The sequence below is a fragment of the Hevea brasiliensis genome, unplaced genomic scaffold (assembly GCF_030052815.1).
Source record: "Hevea brasiliensis isolate MT/VB/25A 57/8 unplaced genomic scaffold, ASM3005281v1 Scaf43, whole genome shotgun sequence".
Taxonomy (NCBI): Eukaryota; Viridiplantae; Streptophyta; class Magnoliopsida; order Malpighiales; family Euphorbiaceae; genus Hevea; species Hevea brasiliensis.
In genome coordinates, this window is record NW_026614951.1 from 26501 (window position 1) to 48799 (window position 22299).

The window sequence follows — 22299 nt, forward strand, 5'->3', positions numbered from 1 at the left end:
TATAAAACCAAAACCGAACCATACCAATAGAACCAAAACTGAACCAAAACCAGACTATATAAACTGAACTAAAATCGGACCAAAGACTGAATCAAAACAAAAAAAAAATCTCAAGAACTGAACTTTCGCCCCCTTATACCTTCAACTCTCACGTGCAGGGTAAGAAAAAAATCTATCCTAGGCTATGGTACACTAGACACACCAATAGGGAGTGGTCCAGGACGATCCTTCCCTCATAAACAAAGGATTTATATCCTTAAAGTTTAACCATAAGTAAGCATCCTCTTGCTTAACATGGGTTTTTAAATGGACTTGGGCCTATACACACATTGGGTTTATGCATAGGCCTAGGTTCATCTCAACTACCACTAAAACTTATGGTTTGAATAGTAAGGATACGAATCCAGCACAACAAAAATCTACGGGGTACCTAGGGTTGAAATCTATGGCTCATGGGCTTTATTGGGTAGGAAAAGTGTCACCCATGCGAGACCTTGTCCATTAAGCACAACGGCCGGAGCTGTGGCTCTTTTGTATACTCAAAGGTACGGGCATGGGGTGCTAGCATTCACCAATTCGTCATAGCTCGAGTAGAACCATGGTCTCCTTGGCTAGTACTAACAAGGCTAAAAGGGTAAGGGTGATCCGTGTGATAGTGTAGTGCAATGCAAAAAGTTTAACAAAGGAATAATATTAGACTAATGAAACATGTTGGAGTAACTATCCATTTAGTCCCCAGTAGAGTCGCCAAACTGTAAGGGTGGGGGGGGGGGTGTGAGGCGAAATATCATCCATTAAAATTATATAAAATGCACCAGGTAATGCCCAGGAAAGATGGTGGAGTCACAATGGTCTCACTTAAGTACTACCTCCTTAGACTGCATTTCCTAGACATGCACTTCATACAATCCTAATAGAATCAAACCACTGGTAAGTACCGTCTTCCCATAACACTACCACGGTACTAAGGATTTATGAAACGAAGGCATAGATAGACAGGAGTCGCCACCCGGATGATAACCGGGACATATTCAGTGTTTCTTCCGAGGGTCATGGATGACAACTTACTCCTTGCAGAGTTTCCACAACCGTCATTACCATAGCCCAATTTCTAGGTTCGGGATAGTGGGTACATAAGGGGAAGGTGTTAGGCGCCCCTTACGCCTGGTCTAACCTCGTTAATTCGAGTGTCAGTCATCTACTAATGTTTCTAGAAGTCTTATTTATTATTCCTTTATTAAACTTTATCCTCAAAATGCAATTCTAATCCTACACACGCAAGTAATTCACAAAAGGATTGTTGTTTACACACAATTTTCATGCACAAGTAATTCCTATCTATGGGGTTGCTAATTATTTAAATGATATTTACCAGATAACTAAAATTAATTTATTATTGAGAATTTAATTTACAAACAAATTCAATTTCAAATAACCCTACGTTTCTATTTAACATAATTAATTAATTTTCACCAAGTTACCCTAAGGATAATTAAACTAAGTTAATTATGTACATTTGTAATTTATTCTAATATCACATAAGGCCCAAACAATCACAACCTAATAAAGATTTCTAACATGCAAATTTATTTTATAATTACCAAGTATTAAATTAAATTTATTTACATGCCAATGTTAGTTTAATTTACAAACAAGATTAATTTTAATTTACAAAGTATTTATTTAAATTAATTACATGCAAAAGTCAGTTAAATTAAAAATAAAGTTAATTTTAATTTACCAAATAAAAGTTCTATTATTACTACAATTTCATGCCAATGGTTATTCGAGAAGTTTAGAGCTACTTACCTGTTGGTAAATGCAGTTGCCATTGGGGCAAGCTACACTTAAAAAAGGGTCTTCTCTTCTAGTATGGCAATGATATCCCTGGCTTACTCCCGTTTAGCTCCATATAAGCTCCACGCAAATGCCCTCTTTGGTACTTACCTTAGGGCTACTTACCAATTTTGTTTGTAATAAAAAATAAAGAAACTAAATAAAATAAAAGAAATAAAGAAAATATTAATAACAATTTACATTGGATTCTAACTCTAGTCTCCTAAAGGGTTAAGACTCCTAATTAGTTACAACTACCTAATAGTCTAAGTCTTCTAACATGATCCAAACACTTCATAACACTTCTTGAATTAAAAGAACACAAAAAAATAGATCAAATATCAATTAAAACCTAAGAAAATACAAGAACATGCATAAATATACAATTTCTAAATTCTGGCAGATTAACGGTAGCAAGAAATCCGATTTTTTAAAAATAGTTATACATGCCTAAAAATCATAAAAAAATTACAAAAGATAGCCTACATATCATAAAAGATCATAAAATTTATAAATCAAACAAAACCTTAGCCGAATGGTCTACATAAATCGTAACTTTTCTAAGTGACATAATTGTACTATTTTTTTGTAAAATTCATAACTCATTAACCACAACAGATATGAATGCAAAGCCAATTGGAAAAGATTCATATGATTCTGAAGTTAATTTTAGACACTAGATTTGCACAAAAATATTAAGGAACAAGGGAGATATGGGCTCCACAAGTCGGATATCCTGCAAATCAGATTTTACAGGAACCCTAAATTTAAACAGCCATAACTTACAAAATATTAAAGCTTTTTTAGTGATTCTTGAGCCTAAAATTAATGGAATTTCGTGTAGAATATGAATATAATTTTTACAAATTTTTTACAGATTCAGAAAATAAAGAAAAATAATAAAAATACGAGAGACAGAAACTAAACATGTGCAGAGTTGTGTATCCCCTCAAATTAAACATGATTACATGATGAATATGAACATATAAAATAAATTGAAGACAAGGAGCATATAATTAAAATATTGTGTGTCATAGATCTTGAAAAGAAAATAATAAAAACTGACCGTCCAGAAATCTTGTATGAAAATCTTCTTGAAGAAAAGAAAAAATAAAGAAGAACTCAAAGAGTCTTGAATATCTCTAAATTTCATATAGTTCTGAATTTTCTCTTCCTGTTTCCTCCCATCCTCCTCTTTTCTTTTCTTTTTTTTTTTCTCTTTTTCCCCCCTTTTTTTTATTTTTTTTTTATCAATGGGGTATTTATAGGGGTTTGGGAAAGAGGTGTGATAGGGTTTGGAGTCTTAGGGTGATAAAGTTTGGATGACTTAAACAACTACGATTACAAAATTCGAATGAGACTGGAATATGGGTGAGGTGTTTCAACCAATAAGAAGACAGAAAAAAAATGAAAGGCATCAATAGGGAGTAAGGAGGAGAGAGATATTTTGTTATTTTAATTTTTAGAAAATAATTAAATAGATCCTATTTAAAATTCCTAAATAGTCTTTCTTAGGCCCATGGAGCCCAATTAAACTTAGTTAGATTCATTTAAGAACTACCCATATTAAATTTAAATAAAATAAAATTTTATTTAAATTTAATTAAATTAATTTCTCCAAAACTTTATTATTATTTTTATTTTTTTCAAGATCATGCCACAGAATTAATAATTCAGCTCCATGCCTCCAATTACATCTTACAGTCATATAATTTTTCATCATCGGGTTTCCCACGGGCTCAATGCACATACTCATCACAAAATAAGGGTCTACACTCCGCAGTTTATTACTTATGGGATATTTATGATGTTTATTCAGCATTTTGTTTATTTGGATTTTGCCTTTTTTTTTTTTTATTAGTAAGTGACAATATATTCATTCAAGATACTCTGGTAAGGCTTGTATGATTTAAGAATACTTAAATTATGCTTCAGTCACGGTTCAGAATTTTGGGTCGTGACAACTTCCTCCACAGCAAAAAAGAAACCCCTGACTGCATATCCTTCATACACTGATCCAAATGACCCGCGTCCCAAAAGCCTACGCTTTTCCCAATTTGTAATAACATGTCTCCTTCTGTCACTCTGCCAAATATTCATATTGATTGTCCGAAAATTGTTAGAAGAAAATCTCTAAGCTACTTGTAAGCTGTAATATAATAGAAGAAAGTATAAAGGAAAAGTAGACTTTAGTTTAGAGATAATTTCAAACAGAGTTGATATGAGAAAATTCTGCAAGCTCATAGCATAAGCAAACTGGAAGAGAATCACTTACATAATATCCATAGCTTGCTGCATTTGCCTTCAAATCATAAGGAGAAACACTGCTTCCAATTCCTTGCATCATGTAATCAAGATCTTCAAGATCTAAACAATGGAAAAAGAACTTCTGGAGGCGTATGTTACCAAAAACATCGGCAAGACCTTGAGCAAAATAAGAAACCTGTTTAGAGATTGATGTAACAAAGTGATGTTGAATGATAAGATCAGCAAACATTTTCCAATTTTTGCTATTCACAACTATGCTCTTTCCATCAGGGCAAAGTTCTGCACTCCTTTTGTACTCTGCACCTCCAATAAACCTCAGTTCTAAAGCATCAGAAACAATGGGTTTGGAAACCATCTCCATTATCTGCTTGCAGTTACTATACAAGCATGGATCTGCATCCCGTGTATCTTCTAATGAAATACTCTTTCCAGCCAATTGTAAGAAAAAAACACGATCAAAGACAACACCTACTCGCACTTGATGAATCAAAGCTAATGCTATCAGCTTACCAGCTAACCGGAAATACTGAAGGTGAAAGTTCTCCAGCTTAATTGCTGCACATATTAGAAGTGTATGAGTACTAAATCCTTTCTGTAGGAATAAAAAATATCCAATTCTAATCATATTAATTGAACCAAAAACATAATTGTATGTCAACTACATAAAGGAATAAAGAGATATCAGAGGAGAGAATCACATACATAACCCAGACCTTCAATTTAAAAAGCATTCATTTCTATCAGAACTCTATTTCAATATTATGAATGAAACTTCACTTTTTTCCAATTCAACATTAAGCTTTTAATTTGTCTGTAAACTTTATTTCTAATTATGTCACAGCATGATTATCTCTCACAATTTCAGGGACCAATGTTATAAATATAAATCTTAGCAAATTCTAAATAAGCTGGGAAAACTGACGCTTTATTAATGCAAGATAGGGGATAACAAATCGTTTCTATCAGGAAAGGATCATGACACACAGCAATAAGATCCTGTTGAAGGAAACATGCATTACATTCAGCGGAAAGCTTACCAGGATTAGGATAGAGTCGTGCAGGATCATTTGGACATGCAATAAAAAGAGCATTTTGTGGATTGAATATAGCCTGGTACATTGAGAGAAACCACTTCACCGTGAAATAACTCAGTCCTGCTGCACTCTCTTCTTGTACCCTGAGTTGTGAAAACAAATCATTAGGCGGCACCTGATGGCCTTCAACATGAGCTTCCATGTTGAGGAACTTGTCAATTACTATCTTGAGCGATCTTTGGAAATCTTCATTTGCCTTGGGAATCATCTACCTGGCCAAATGCCTCCTAAATTCAAAGCCATAATCATTCTTATGCTCTAGAAGACACCTAATATCATCTCTTGGCTTAAAATATTTAACAAGCAGCACACATAGTGAAAACTCTGTCTGCCATAAAGACATCCACAATTCTTCTTCAGCGACGTCATAAAGTTCACTGATTTTGTGCAATTCTTCCAAAATGGCAGGATGCTGAAACCATCCATTCCAGACTGTAACATCTTCCCATGTTGTGTTTAAAGGAAAACAGCTCTGCATCTTAAGAAGGCATTCATCCATCTTTCTCAACAATTTATTAAATGTAGCATAAAGAAACCCAAATGCTTCCACATAATCCCTGTTGAGAATGGGATCAGAACTTGGACCTCTCTTAATGACAGTAAACAAAGGGAGCAAAAATGCCTTGAAGTCACAAACATCACCAAAAAAGGGCCCTGAACTCCAGGGAGATTCTGTACTGGAAACCAAATCTTCACCTAATCTATTCCCCAGCTCACCAACAAAAGAGAAAATCTCCTTTATCAAACAGCTGGCTCCCTTAGTATCCTCCCCATACAACAACCAACTAGCAATATCCATGTTTTTCAGCAACAACCCAAGAGTACTCCGGCAAGAGAGATACAGGGAATCCTCATGAGACACCCTTCTGAGCAACTTACAAAACTCTAACACCAAACATGCACATTCGTTACGCCAATCTTTCGCCAATACTATTCTACTCAACTTCAGAATATGCATAATCATTCCAAAAGCAAAGACTTTGTCCACTTGATATGGTGACAAATAAAGCGAGAACAACAGTTCTGGAAGAAAGGACAGCCGAATTACCTCTAAATAACATTTGTTCTCTGTTGGGATCATTGAGAAGAACTCATTCATGCAATTCTCGATCTGGGTATACGATGAAGGCACGTATTTCCTGTAAAAGCAGCGATAAATCACTGAAATCATTTCATCAACAATTTGCCAAGGCCGTAGATGCGTTGGGCTTACCAAGTGAAGGCGTCTAGTGTTTTGAATTGAACCATCCATGATCATCTTCTCCCATTCTAGCTGCTTCCCAATACGAAATAACCTTAATCTGATAGATGGAATTCTGATTATGGCTTGGATTTTCTGATTAAGAGAATTCATAGTATCGGTCCATTTCTTTTGAATTTCTTGGGTTTCATCACGAGAGATCAAATTGCTGATAAACATGCACTGGGCTGTACGACGTGAACTGAATTTCCAGTCCATTTTCCAGCAAAATGAAAGCAAATTTGCAGAGACGTAGATGACATTATTATAGTGAATTCGTTAGGAGGAGTGACCTCATTTTGACCTGTATGAGTAGATCTAGCCGACCAGGCATACTAGCCGGTAGCGGATATGATTTCCCAGTTTCTCGAAGGTGTTGGACTGGCGTTGCCATTTTCCGTGGTTGCCGGTGCAAAATTAAGTTGCGAGGAACTTGCTAACTAGCTAAAGTGAAATAAATCTTTGGCTGACAAAATATTATTTTTTTATAAATAAAATAGTTTTTTTTTATTTGTTATTTTTAATTAAAACAAAATTATTATAAAATAAAAAATTATGTAATATTAAAATTATTATTTTTAATATATTATTATTAAAAAATTAAAAAAATAATACTTTAATATTGTTTGCTAAATATTAATCCTATTTAACTTTAATTAAAAAATTATTTCCTTATTCAGCTCAAAAATAAATTTTAAATTTATTTATCACTAGACTTATTTATTTATTTTTTCCCAATCAAATGCTAAGAAGCTGCGTCCTTGACACTCTATTTGGATAATTTATAAGAGGGAAAGGAAAATAACATATAGAAAAATATTCTATTTTCTCATTTATTTTGTCCTTTTGTGTTTGGATGAAAGGAAAATAAATTTATTTTTTCTTGTTTGAGAAAAAAATGAGTGAAGCAAAAAAATTAAAATTACTACTTTATCCTTACTTTATAAAGTATATTTACCATTTTACTTAATAAAGACACAAATAAAAAAAATTAAAGAAATGCTATATATATATAATTGCATAAATTTTAATGCACAATTTTTCTATTTTTATTATTTTCTTTGTAAATTGAAGAGAAAATAAATAGAATAAAATACTTGTTATTTTCCTTCCCCGTACTATTTTAACAAAGAAAAATGAGAATACTTTCTTATTTTTCACAACTTATTTTTCTTCCCTCTCACTTTCCTCGTGTCCAAACACGGGGTAAGAGAACTCGATGATTAAATTAGGCCCAATGATAAAAGGCTATTAGTTTGGATTCTTATCGATATTTTTGAGTAAATGAATTATAAACTTTACAGTAATTTTTTTAGTAAGATTACTTATTAAGAAAGTGTTAGGTTTGGTTAATTGTTTTTAACTTTTTGATTTAAATAATATTTTTTAACTTATAAGCTAATTTAAAAATAAGTAATTAATAGTTGATAAAGTTATTTAAAATTAATTTTTAAATAATTTAATTATTTAGTTAAAAAGTGTTTAAAAGAAATTTAATATGTCAAATGATAAAAAATAATATATCATTGAATGTTGTGGTTATTAAGATGAAGATGGTATTGATGTTTTTAAAAATTATTAGAATAATATAATTTTTTATTCAGTTAAAATATAATTTTAAAATAAATAGATAAGTCATAAATAAAGTTAACTTATTTATGACTTTTGATTTATTTTAAATAGTTTTTTATAATTTATAAGCATGATCAAACACAATGTACCTATAACTTTTTACTTATAAGCAGGTTTAATTGATTTATAAGTTAAACCAAACACTCTCTAAAATTAAATGAATCTCCCCTCCTGTAAACTTCTTTTTTTTTTTGCTAAAAGAATCATATAATATCCAGTTTTTCCCAAACAAAATATTCAAATCTATTTTTCAACTAATATATATTTATTCAGATTTTATTTTCACACTTATAATATGTAAAAGTTTTATTTGATTTATTGTGAGTATTAAAATAAAAATTGAAAGGTGTTGGTGATTGTGGTGTGGTTAAGGTAGGACCTCATGTGTGATTGTGAATTAATAAAAAAAAAATTAAATACAATTGTTAAAATTATAAATTTTTAATAAAATTAAAATAATAATTAATTTTAATAAAATAATTATTTTATTAATTAAAAAAATTAATTTTTTTTATCTTAAAAATAAAAAAATAAATGATAATTTTTGACATTTTAATAATCAAGTTATAAAATATCTTAAAACGAAATATACCTAATTTTCTAGCTAAAAGTAATAAGCACGATTAATCCTATGTGATCATACTGCGTCTCAAAACTTTTTTTTTTTTTTAAAGGATTTTGAATCCGGCCGGTGATAGAGTAGGTGAAAATAGAGTATTTAAAAATTTAATATTTAACTAAAATTAAATCAAAATTTAATTAATATATATTTATTTCATTATTTTTATTCGTTTTTTAAGTTTCCATACAATAATTAAAATTTTATTGGTAATTATTAACAAAATATAATCATATTTAGGGGTAAGTATTATTTTATTTAAACTAAATAAATTAAATCGAATCATCTTAATTCGTTAATTTGGTTCAATTTTAAGTTTATTAAGTTTGGTTTGATCGGTTATTTAAAATCGGTTTAATTTTAAAGAGAAAAAATTGATTGAATCGAATCAAATTAAATTGAATTACTTTATTAATTTTTAAATTAATTTATTTTTATAAAAAATTTATGTATTATATGTATTTTTATACATATAAATTGTTTAATTTCCTTGATTAATGGTTATTATGTTCAATTCAAGGTCAAAATCATACCAACAACTTAAAAATCAAGTCTAAATAAAAAACCAATTAAAACTAAAAAAATCAATCGATTCGAACTAAACCAAATTAGAGTGGTTTGATTTTTTGTGCATTTCAATTTGATTTGATTTTTAAAATATAGTAATTTAATTAATTCGATTTTGACAATTTAATTTAGTTCAATTTAATTTTTTTGTTTTATTGTTCATAAATAAAAAATTTTTTTATTTTTTTATACCAATTAATAAATTCTCTAAATTTTATTTTATTTCTCAAAATTTTTCCTATATTTATTTTTTTTAATATTTATTTCATTAATTTATGCCTCCTCACTATAGTTTAAGTATAGTTCCAGACATTTTAACTGTTCGAACAGACATTAGTTGTCGGAACAGTAAAATGTACGGACAACCTACGGTGTGGGCGTTACATGTCTAACTGGAGCATCCATATGTTTACGCTTCACATGTCCAAACCATCTCAATCTCCATTTTCTCAACTTATCCTCAATTGGCACCACTCCTACCTTTTCTCTAATACTCTCATTACTGACTTTATCTAGTTTAGTATGGTCACTCGGATACCTTAACATTCTCATCTATGCAGCTCTTATCTTAGACACATACCAATAGCTTAAAAATCAAGTCTAAATAAAAAATCAATTAAAACTAAAAAATCAATTAAAACTAAAAAATCAATCGATTCGAACTAAACTAAATTACGATGGTTCGATTTTTTGTGCATTTCAACCTGATTTGATTTTTAAAATATAGTAATTCAATTAATTCGATTTTAACAATATAATTTGATTTAGTTCGATTTCAACCAAATGTTCACAAATTTGTTTTTTATTGGTCGTGCAGTTTCTGTGAATTTTTTTATTTTTTGTACTCACCTAATAAAATATGTTTGAGTACTTGAGAGGTCACAATATTCAATTGTAACTTCTAGGCTTTTGATATCTTTCTTTTGTCCCATTTTTCGATTTCCATATGTCGCCGGCTTAAAAATATTTGAATGTCACTTAATCCAAACTTTTTGTTAAAATACTTTATTAGAGTCGATTTTTATAAATTTAAAACTTCATCATTCTTATTAAAAAGTTAATTATGCTAAAGATATGGTCTTTCTTATTTACACTCAGTTTATCATAAATTTAAGGAGATGTTGCATAATACAACCGTAATTTTATGTCAGTATTTAATATGACTTCTTAATCTTGAAACAAGAAGTTATTTCCAAGTTTGAAGAGCATATTTAGAGAAAATGATTTTCTTACAGTGTTTTATTTTTTTTATTCTCAAACAATAAAAAAATATGAAAAATATTTTTCAGAAAAGCACTTTTCTAAAATACAGCTTTAAAAATCTCTAATTTAAACACTTGAAATTGAGTTTGAATTTTTAATATGGTTTTAAAGTAAATTCTACACTCTTTATTATGCATATTAGGAAATGGTATTAGAGATTACTCAGATGATTTAACATATAATTAAATGTTGAAATTAGCTTGTGTCAATCAATTAATAATGAGTCTTTCACAATATTTTTAATTTGAGTTCAGAGATTATATTAGAGATTAATATATCAATTTAATATATAATTAAATAATTTTTATTTTTTTATTCCCAAACAACAAAAAATATAAAAATTATTTTACAGAAAAATATTGTTCGTGAAATAAATGAAACTTTAAAAATCCCCAACTTAAACGCTTGAAATTAAGTTTGAACTTTTAATATGGTATTATAGTAAATTTTACACTCTTCATTATGTGTATTAGGAAATGGTATTAGAGATTAGTGAGAAGGTCCAACATTTAATTAAATGTTGAAATTAGCTTGTGTCAATTGATTAATAACAAGTCTTTCACAATATCTTCAATTCAAGTTCAGATATCATGTTAGAAATTAGTATATCGATTTAACATATAATTAAATGTTGAAATTAGATTCAAATATTGCATATGCTATATCATTGTTGTTGATGTTGTGGTTTTTATTGAATTTATTAATTATATCATAGCAATTCATATATATAAAATTGTTTCAATAGGAATATTGAAGATGATACAGCAGCTGCAAATGCAAGGGGAGAGTCAGGGGTAGTGAATTTACCCCACTATCTCTTTCTAATGGCATTCAACGTAATTGGTAACCTCATGCTCTCAAGAGACCTTTTGGATTCACAGTGCAAAGAAGGGTATGAATTTTTTCAAGCCACAGGAATGGCTGCAATGTGGGCAGGGACGCCAAATGTAGCAGATTTTCTACCATTCTTGAAATGGTTTGATCCACAGGGGTTAAGGAGGAACATGTCGAGAGATATGGCAAGAGCTTTGAAGATTGTTGAAGGGTTTGTGAAAGAGAGGCTTGAGGAATACAAATTAGGGAATGAGGAGAAGAATAATAAGGACTTCCTAGACACTTTGTTGGAATTTGAAGGTGATGGTAAAGATTGGCATGAGAAGATCCCATATGAAAGAATCATTATAATCATATTGGTAAGCATTTACTTGATTAATTAAATGCATTTTAGATTACATAATTAATTAACTAATTGTTTGTGTGTTTGATGTTTAAAGGAAATGTTTTTTGCTGGGTCAGAGACTACAAGTGCAGCAACAGAATGGGCTATGGCAGAGTTACTTCGTAAACCTGAAGCCATGAGAAAGGTTAAAGAAGAACTCAATGAGGTTGTTGGAGAGAATAGAAATGTTGAAGAGAGTGACATAGAGAAATTGCCATATTTGCAAGCTGTTGTAAAGGAAGCACTTCGGTTACATCCCTCAGTTCCTTTACTCGTTCCAAGAAACACAATGCAAGATACAAATTTCATGGGGTACCATATAGCCAAAGATACTCAAGTTTTTGTGAATGCTTGAGCAATAGGAAGAGACCCAGATTCTTGGGAAGATCCTTTGACCTTTAAGCCTGAGAGGTTTTTAGGTTCAAACATTGACTACAAGGGCAAAATTTTGAGTTGATTCCATTTGGATCAGGGCGGAGGATTTGTATAGGTATGTTATTGGCACAACGAGTACTTCTCCTTAGTCTAGCATCTTTAATTCACTGTTTTGATTGGGAACTTGACAAGGATTCAACCCCTGAGATCTTAGATATGAGAGAAAAGATTGGAATGAGTGTGAAAAAACTTGTACCTCTGAATGTGATACCCAAGAGACGTCCGAAGATGATGGCTGACTAATAATACTCTCAACTTAATCAGTGTGGTAAGTTCACTTTTCAATTTAGATGAAGTCTTAAATTTAAATTTTATTTTGTTTTTTAAAAAATCTTTCTAGATACTATATGGTTGTGTGATGTATTGTATGGATTAAAATAACTATGATGTAGTTTGAGTTTAATATCATTACACTCAAATTCTTGATATTGTTGTTGAATTTTTATGATAGAGTTAGATCACTCTACATATTTCTATCATACTAATACATGGAAAGGCACATGAGTATAATACTGAAAAAAGCTCAATTCAATTAAAAAAATCTAAGATTTTAAAATTTTTAATTTAAATTATTAAGTGTTTATTACATCCACCAAATTTGTGAAAAAAAAAAAAACTCGAAGAAGTTAAAATTGATTTGGTGGAAGAAGAAAAATGAAGATGGTGGAAGGTCGAGTGGGGCCAAGCTTGAACGCAGATTGAGGAAGTAGCAGAAATAGTGAAGTTAGAGAGAGAGAGCTAGCTTCCAAGGGCCATAACTGTGATTTTGGCAGCGATAGAGCAAGTCGGAGTACCAGGACACTGACGGTGATGCAAACAAAGCTAGGTGGGATAGATGGATAATAGCAATAGGACTTGAGGCTTTGAAGCTTTTATTTATGCGTGTTATAATAAGTATGTAAATTTGAAGCACACATTATCATAAAGTTACATAATATATAAGATTTACATAGTTCGATCATAAAGTCTATAATTATAAGGAAAAAAGATCCATTCATTATTATGAAAGCAAAATATAATACTTTCAAATTTCTAATTTAGTGTGTTTTTTAATATCTTACTAATCTATTATAAAAAATAAAATATTATTATATTTATTTCAATCCGCTATCACTATAGGCCTCACTTTTTTATTTAAATTGAATTGCAGCACAAAATTTTAAAATTGAATTAAAATTCTATTTCATAAAAAGATATATTCAAAATTTAAGTTACATCAGTGATCGTTCGCTAGGTAAGTGGGTGACACTATTATACTTACGATAAAGAAGTGCAATTAATGGTAGTGTCAATGTCGACATGGGAAGTGGAGAGAGACTAATATAATTTTTTTTAATTTTTAAAAGGTTAATATATATTATTTAAATAAAGAAATTAGTCAATAAACTATAATAATTAAAACAGAAATTTCTATCTAAATTTAATCTAATATGAATTATTATATATAATGAAATTCACATATAAAATAAAAAAACCTCATTTATCAATGATGAATTAAATTTAGATAAAATTTTTCTTAAATCTTAGAAATTAAATTATAGGTCTCTAATAAATAAAGATTAATAGCATTTTTATTTTATATTTTTGTTATTTTTGCTCATGAAAGAAAGCTTTCATTTAAAGCAGGCAGCAAATACGGCCCACCGTTCATTGAGAAAATGCTAAAAACCTCAACATTAAGAATTTCTATTTTCGTCTATTGAATGGGCCTCGAGAAACCATCAAAGTGTACACGGGTTTGATCCTTCAGGTGAACTAGGTCTTCGGCTCTTTGCCTCTCTGCGCCCCCCTCTGTAGGAAATATGCAAGAAAGGAAAGAAAACTCCAAATCTGTCTAAAAATTGAGGGGTGACGTTTTTGCTCCCCCTTTTTGACTCTTCAGCTGCTGCTCCTTTTCTTTTGTTTTTCCTCCTCCTTTCTAAAATGGGATAAGGGCCTATTTATATCTTTTTCTCTGATAAGTAGCCCTAAAATGGTGTGTTTGAGGTGTGTTTTTATGAGGGAATCTTCTGCCAGCTCATTATGAAGACTTTTTGGGACTGCATAAGTTATGCAATCCCTTATGCAGTTTTCGGCTGGTTCCGAGACTCTCTGTGCGAAGCTGCATGAGCAGGGTGTAAGACTGCATAAGTTATGCAGTTTTCCGTCAGGTCACATAAGCAAGGCACGAATCTGCATAAGTTATGAGGCAACTTATGCAGATTTCGGCAGGTTTGGGACATTGTTTCTTCTCCTTGTGCAGAACTGCACAACTTATGCGGCAAGTTATGCGCAATTTGGCCAATGCATACTTCAACTTTGAAACTTGTTTTTAACATCTTAGGCTATAGAAATCACTCCTTAATGGCAAATTTTCTTTTTTAGTCCTTCAAAAACACCATTTTTCCTACAAAACAAAGTAAAATTATAAATTAATCCATAAATTGGCAATCATGAAAAACTATCTAAATAACTAATGAAATTAGCTAAAAGTGACTAACAATCAAATAAAATAGCCATGAAATTAAACCTCAATGACTATGCAAAATATATGTATCACTAATGCTACTTTCAAATTTGCCACTTGTGTTATTGCAGCTAAAAAGGCATGTTGCAACAAGGCTTCCTTTCATTGATGCATTCCTCTTAAAGATGAAGAAGGAAAAAGTTCTACTTGCTAACAAGAAAATTTGGTCATATCGTTCTGTTATTATACCTGAATTTGTGGGTTACACAGTACGAATTTACAATGGAAGAACATTTGTTCATTACACACGAAGCCGAAGTCTCTTTAGAGTAAGTACAACAACAGGAAAAAAGAAGGGGAAAAAATAGGCTAAAGTGCAAATGGTACGAAAAGGAAATCTTAGTTTTTTAGGACTTTATATGAACTAAGTCAAATCTGCTTGCTGATAATGACTGTGAAGGTTCCAAATCTTCTTGTGTTATCTTCTTAGTCTCTTTAAGAATTAAGAAATAACTCTACAAAACATGAATCGACCATATTTCCTTTCATCATCTGAACCATCTTGGACTAGTTTTTTGTGATTGAAATGTAACGCCCTCACCGTAGGTAGTCCGTACATTTTACTGTTCCGACTATTAATGTCTGTTCGAACAGTCAGAATGTCTAGAACTACACTTAAATGATAATAAGGAGGCATAAATTGAAGGAATAAATGTTAAGAAAATATTGGAAAAATTTAGAGGAAATAAAGAAAAAATTTAGAGAATTTATTTGTTTGGTACAAAAATAATAAAAATAACTCGATATGCACCATGAAGGGCATTTGGTTCATTTCACCCCCCAGAAGTGAATTTTGACCTAAATGTCAAATTTAAAATTTAGAGAATTAAATAATTAACATAAATTAAAATTACAAGTTTATGAATTCGAATTAGGAAAAAGAAGAAGAGAAAAGAAAAGGGAAAGAAAAGAAAATAAAGAGCTTATGACAATTTAAAATTTAAAGTACATATATGTATATATATATGAGATAAGAGACAAAATCCCACCAACCCCAAGCCTCCATCTTCTTCCTCCCTCTTCTCTCTCTCCCTCTCTTTGAGCCGTCCACCGTGGGAGCTCTCTCCCTCCATTTTTGTTTTCCTTAAAGCTTGATTTTCCAAGCTTTCTCCTCACAAAACCCATAGTCCCCTTCATTAAAAAGTTAGCCCACTCCATAAGGAAGCCAGTGACAGTGAAAAGAAGAAGAAAAGTTGAAGTTTAACAAGTTACCCAAGAGGTTAGTGCCTAATCTTCCTTTCTTCCTTTATTAAACCTTGAGTTAAGGTTAAAATGAAGTGAAATTTGTAAGAAACTAAAAAAAATAGGTGAGTTATGAGGGGAGTGAATTTTTGGTACCCATGGTGAGTGATGGTTTTTGATGACTATGATGTATATAAAGTGATTTAATGATGTTGGTTGATGCATTTATAAGTATTAGAAGTTGATTTACATTGAGATTTTATGAGGTTGAAATTGTGAGTTAGGGTTTAACCTAACTTTGGTATTTTTGTATTATACCATGCAATTGGGATTGTTGAGATGTGTTGATGATATTTAGAAGTGCCTTGAATGTCAAATTGAAGTAAGGAAGTTGGAGGAGAAATGAATTATTGGAAGTACTATTTTCTGCAGGTTGTGTTTGTTGAGGGCAGTATACATTTTAGGCCATAAATGAAATTGTGTGGCTCCAATTGGTGTGAGGCCAATTGGAGGTGAAACTAGACTCAAAATAGCCCATATTCTATGACGAAACCATGCACAAATTCTGTCCAAAACTTGACCTAAATACTGCCTAAATCCGGATTACCCTGCAACCCAACCCAGAAAATGACCAACCTGTTCATTTGGTCATAACTCTCTCTATATTAGTCCAAATGACCTAAAATTTCATCAATGGGAAGTTTAGACATAGGGCTACACTTTTCATGAAGACCATTTAACCCAGTTTTGCCTTTAACCAATTCAAATTGTTAGCACAATTTAGGTTACTAAAACTGCCAACCCAGAAAATGACCAAATGAACAGTACGTGTTCATTTGGTCATAACTCTCTCTATACTGGTCCAAATGACCTAAAATTTCATCAATGGGAAGTTTAGACATAGGGCTACACTTTTCATGAAGACCATTTAATCCAGTTTTGCCTTTAACTAATTCAAATTGTTAGCACAAGTTAGGTTACTAAAACTGCCAACCTAGAAAATGACCAAATAAACAGTACGTGTTCATTCCAAATGACCTAAAATTTCATCAATGGGAAGTTTAGACATAGGGCTACACTTTTCATGAAGACCATTTAATCCAGTTTTGCCTTTAACTAATTCAAATTGTTAGCACAAGTTAGGTTACTAAAACTACCAACCCAGAAATTGTCCCAAAATACTATTCCTTTGGTATTTTGACCATAACTTGAGTTCTATAACCCCAAATTCAGTGATTCAAAAACTGAAATTCAAGTTTAAACATAGAGGAGCAATTGTTATGAAGGAAGTGTGACTAAATAGACATCCTAACCTAGTCAAATTCCTAGATAAAGATAACACATCAACATGAACCTAAAGAAAGGTTCATGGGAAAAATGCTATATATGATAATTAAAATACTCATAAGGAAAATTTAAATATTAAAAATGATATGAATATGTAAATTAGGACTAATGTCCTATTAATATGAAATTAATGGTACCAATGAATAGTACTAGAAAATAGTAACAGTGAATAGTGCTAAATTAATTAAAAATGTTTAATTGCCCATAGTATACCTAGACTTATTTATTTAGTTGGATAAATTGGTATACCAATTAGGGACTACAGATAGCAGTACTGCCTACCGAGAAAATCATGAACTGATAATATATGTCTGGTATGATTGTTCTACAGGCTATATGCCTACTTAATGGCCATTGTGCCTACTTTATTTCTGGCTTTACAAGCCTGACAGCAGGTCTCATGCCCGACAGCTGGCCTTGTGCCTGACAGACGTATACTGGATAGACATATGACTGTCTAACCAGTATACACCCGTGCATCCAGCTTTTATAATTTGTTATAGGTTTCTTGGGCACTGATAAAAATTAATTAAGACTTAAAATACAATAAGTAATCATAAAAGATCCCGATAATGTTAATTGTTTTCAAAGAGTAACAAAAATATAAAAGACCCAGAAATTATGAGTTGCAGATATTATTTCAAATGTTAAATTATTGTTATTATAAATTATGCACCACTAAGCGTTATGCTTAGCGTGTTGGTTTTCTATCGCGTAGGTAATCGGAGAGATCGGCGTCATCACGGCGTGCCGCCACAAGAGTGTTCGGACAGAGTTTCGACCAGATCTGCCACTGTCCAGAGTCACCTCACCAGTCTTTTGTATTTTGGTAGGACCCATGTATAGACTAGTATTTTGGTTCATTATGTCTAGTCATGATGTATTTCATTTTGGACTTGTAATTAAACTTTGAGATTGAAATGAAAACTTGTAATTTATTATCTATGAATTTCTATATGAATGAAATAGATAATACTTCATTTTTAGATCTCATAAATAATTGTAAATGATATGATACAAGAGAATATGATATGAAAATGTGTGAAATGAATATGGACATGTTAACAGGTGATTAGTGGAACTCTTGGATGCTAATAAAATAGGGGAGGCTCTGTCCAGGTCTCTACAGAAATAAGATATAAAAAAAAAATTCTATACGTAGAATACATGTTTTAAATGACATCAAAAGTTTACAATAGATATGATAAAACAAGATAGGGTGCTTCGGCACTGAATGTGGCACTTCTTGCTCGGCTATACGGTAGATGGGTAAGGGGCATCACATGAAATTTGTAAGGAAACGTAAATTTCTTTTACCAGGACCTATGAGGATGTAAATTTTTACGATTGATCATTCTCCTTAGTTCAATAAGAAAGCATATTCTCTGGATAAAGAGTAAAGAGCATTTGGAGATGCTCATTTGGAGTTTGAAATTTTCTGGCAGGGTGATTAGATTAATTTTGACGAATAAAGTGAGAGGGAGTAGCCTTCCAACTTGTTTTCCTTGAGCAAGGCAGGCTTCCTTGTAAAAAGATTTGTGTCTATGTATGCAAAACAGATATCGAAAGGTTTAAATTATCTCCATGAGAGAAATGTTGTTCACAGGGAAGTCAAATGTGCTAACATATGTCAAATGTGCTAACATATGTATTAGTGGATGAGAATGGATGTGTGAAAATTGCTGATTTTGGATTGACAAGTCACCTTATTTAGTGCTTTTATTGAGTCCAGCAAGTTGACTCCATACTGAATGGCTCCTGAAGTTTTTAATTGAAAGAGAGCAGAAGGGTATAAGCTTCGAAGCTGATATAAGGAGCCTATGGAATGTGTTGGAGATGTTAACCAGAAAAACTACATATATGTATCCAGCAATGCATGCAAGTTGATCAGAAAGAAGGTCCCTCTGCTGCTAAGCTTTTAGAGCATCCAATTTGTAAACAGATCAACTTCCAATATAGAACAATTGTGCTAATTTCAGCTTGGTTTATAAAATAAATAGATAATCACACATTATTCGTTGAATATTATAATTAATATGAAAGTCTATAAGGTATATTGATAATAAAACACACACATTATATTATAATAAGGGACTGTAAAAGTAAAAATGGTGGGAAATAGCTTTCCTTTGAATTGAGATTCAATTGATATGGTAATGAGATGGTTAGAGATTTAATTGAAATCGTTCTTAGTGAGAATGTGTGTGATAGTGTCAGTTTGGAAAAGCTTCACAGGCAGTCATCCTCTGGAAATGCAACCTGGAGGGCAAGTGAGAAATTGGAATTGGTATACTGATGTATGTGGACTAATAAAGACAACTTCCCTTGGTCAAAACAAAGTGAAACTGCTCATTTATAAAATATTTTTTATTTATTATTTATAAATATTGGAAATAAAAAATTAATGATAATATCCAAACTTTAAATATTATTACTTACCAGAAGTTTCTGGAGAGCCTGTGTTTTGTGAAGTAAGATGAGAGATTTGCTTGCAACTTATCATACTTGTTCATGAGTGCATGCGTCTGGCATTGTATAAAAATTAAAAAAAAAAAAACCATCAAATAGATATTAGAACTAGCCAAGAAAGCCACACCGTCACTGGCTGCTCCTGTGCTCGAGCTTAGGCCGTGTTTGTCATTTGGATTCTGGCCAGAAAAGCGCTTCTTTCTTTTTTTTTAATATATATATATATATATATATATATATATATATATATATATATATATTGTTGAGGCAGTGGGTGTAGAATAGACTTTGAGGCGTGATGAATTACTATCTTTAAGGTATTAATTGCCCCCACTAGGTTATGGCAATATACCTCCAGGATACAATAAAGCCTAAAATCTGCAGACAGCAACTCCTGAAGATTTCCCTTAAGAACTCTTTATATGAACTGAATTTAGAGAGATTAGAAGAAAAGAAGAAGAAATAGAAGTAGTATGTCTGGATTGAAAAAACTCAATAATATTTATAAAGAATGAAAAGTCATGGCACCTTTACTAGATAGACACATCTGTCTATCTCCAATAAATACAACTGTTTACGTAATAGACATGTCTGTTTATTAAAAGATACCTATACAAATAGACATATCTGTTTATTAACAGACACCTATACAAATAGTTATGACTTTTTGTATAGAATAGGTATGTCTGTTTATTAACAGATACCTATACAAACAGTTGTTACTGTTTGTATAGAATTGATATGTCTGTCTATTAGCAGACACATCTACTTGTTAATAAACACATCTGTTCGTAATTTATTTACGAAAATTACAATATAATAATTATTTTATTTTACACATATACTTGTCAAGTGCCATAATAGAATAATATATATTGAATTATATATATATAATTCTATACATATTTCACTCTTGCCATTCCTTCACTTTCTTATATTTTAACAATATAGGAATTCTTTCTCTCTATACTATCTAACATACAAGCTATTTATAACAATCCCCCACTTAGCTTGTATTGTTAGATCCCATTGTTTCATGCATAATGAAAAGTATCTTTCGATTTAAACTTTTCCTTAGTGTAAGTATTTCAAAGTTCTAAAAAAATCATGGTAGTCTTAGCTTAAACCTATATTCCTATTAAATAGAACCGAAAATACTACACACACGAATCAATTAGTTCGACTTAAAAAATTTACCAAAATTTTAGCACGAATATGGCCTTGTACTGCCTCCTATTTTCATAAATATTTACAAAAATTATTCTCACTTTTGTTGAAGTGGTACCACTTCCTATGTTCATATGGGTGAAGTTTCCTTTGTAATAATATTAAACTTCATTAAGAGTATAAATACTCATCCTCATTCCATTAACTTAATACACTAAGTACTTAATTACAACATTTACTAATGACTTATTGTTACCCTTTAAACTTTATTTAGTAATAATACTATAAAGTAGGGTTCCCATCATTAGTAAATTTAATGGAATATTTTTAATCCTAATCCAGCACATGTATTTTTTATCATATCTCTCAAGAGCCCTTTTGTAAACGGATCTGCTAGATTATTACAAGACTTCACATAAGTAATAGTAATAATTTCATCAGAGATTAATTGTCTCACATACTCATGCCTTAAGCTAATATGTCTAGACTTTCTATTATAAATTTTATTATAAGCTCTAGACATTGTTGCTTGACTATCACAATGTAAGGAAACAGCAGGCATCGGTTGTGGCCACAACTTGATATCTAATAAAAAATTTCTCAGCCATTCTGCCTCCTTACCAGCTGCTGCTAGAGCTATAAATTCTGATTCCATTGTAGAATGGGTTATACAAGTTTGTTTCTTTGATGCCCAAGAAATAGCACATCCTCCTAAGGTAAAAACCCAACCGGAAGTTGATTGATTATCATTAATACTAGTTATCCAACTAGCATCTGTATAACCTTCTAACATAATTGGAAATTTATTATAAAATAAACCAAAGTTTATAGTTCTTTTTAAATAACCAAGAACTCTTGAAATTGCTTTCCAATGTTCAATACTAGGCTTACTAGTGTATCTTGATAATTTACATACTGCAAAAGCAATATCAGATCTAGTGCAATGCATAGTATACATTAAGCTACCAATTGCACTAACATACTCAATTTGAGCAAGCGCCTGCTGAATTTTGATTAATTTAGAAGAAACATCATATGGAGTTTTTGCTTCTTTGACTTTTAAATGATTAAATTTATTTAATATTTTCTCAATATAATGAGATTGGCAAAGAGCAAAACCCCCACTATGTTTTTTTACTTTGATACCTAAGATTGTATCTACCTCTTTTAAATCTTTCATTTTAAATTTTGAGGTTAGATACTTTTTTGTATCATTCACACCTTCCATATTTGTTCCAATTATAAGCATATCATCAACATAAAGACAAATTATCACACCAAAATGATCTGTAAATTTGGAATAAATACATTTATCAGCACTATTATGTTTAAAGCCATATTCCAAAATTGCAGAATCAAATTTCTCATGCCATAGTTTCGGTGCTTGTTTTAAACCATATAAAGATTTAATTAATTTACAAACTTTTCTTTCATTCCCTGGTAAAACAAATCCTT

General features: G+C 31.0%; 1 protein-coding gene and 1 pseudogene across 1 annotated transcript; one reads left to right on the plus strand and one right to left on the minus strand.

Moving 5' to 3' along the window:
• Nucleotides 1-3801: 3801 nt before the first annotated feature.
• Nucleotides 3802-6690, minus strand: LOC131177376 (E3 ubiquitin-protein ligase UPL5-like; annotated as a pseudogene).
• A 4578-nt stretch (nucleotides 6691-11268) lies between these two features.
• On the plus strand, nucleotides 11269-12093 carry LOC110646434 (iridoid oxidase-like). The gene is made up of 2 exons (XM_058142342.1): nucleotides 11269-11712; nucleotides 11794-12093. The coding sequence occupies exons 1-2, from the start codon at nucleotides 11344-11346 to the stop codon at nucleotides 12091-12093; spliced, it is 669 nt and encodes a 222-aa protein (XP_057998325.1). The 5' UTR covers nucleotides 11269-11343.
• The last annotated feature ends 10206 nt before the right edge of the window (nucleotides 12094-22299 follow it).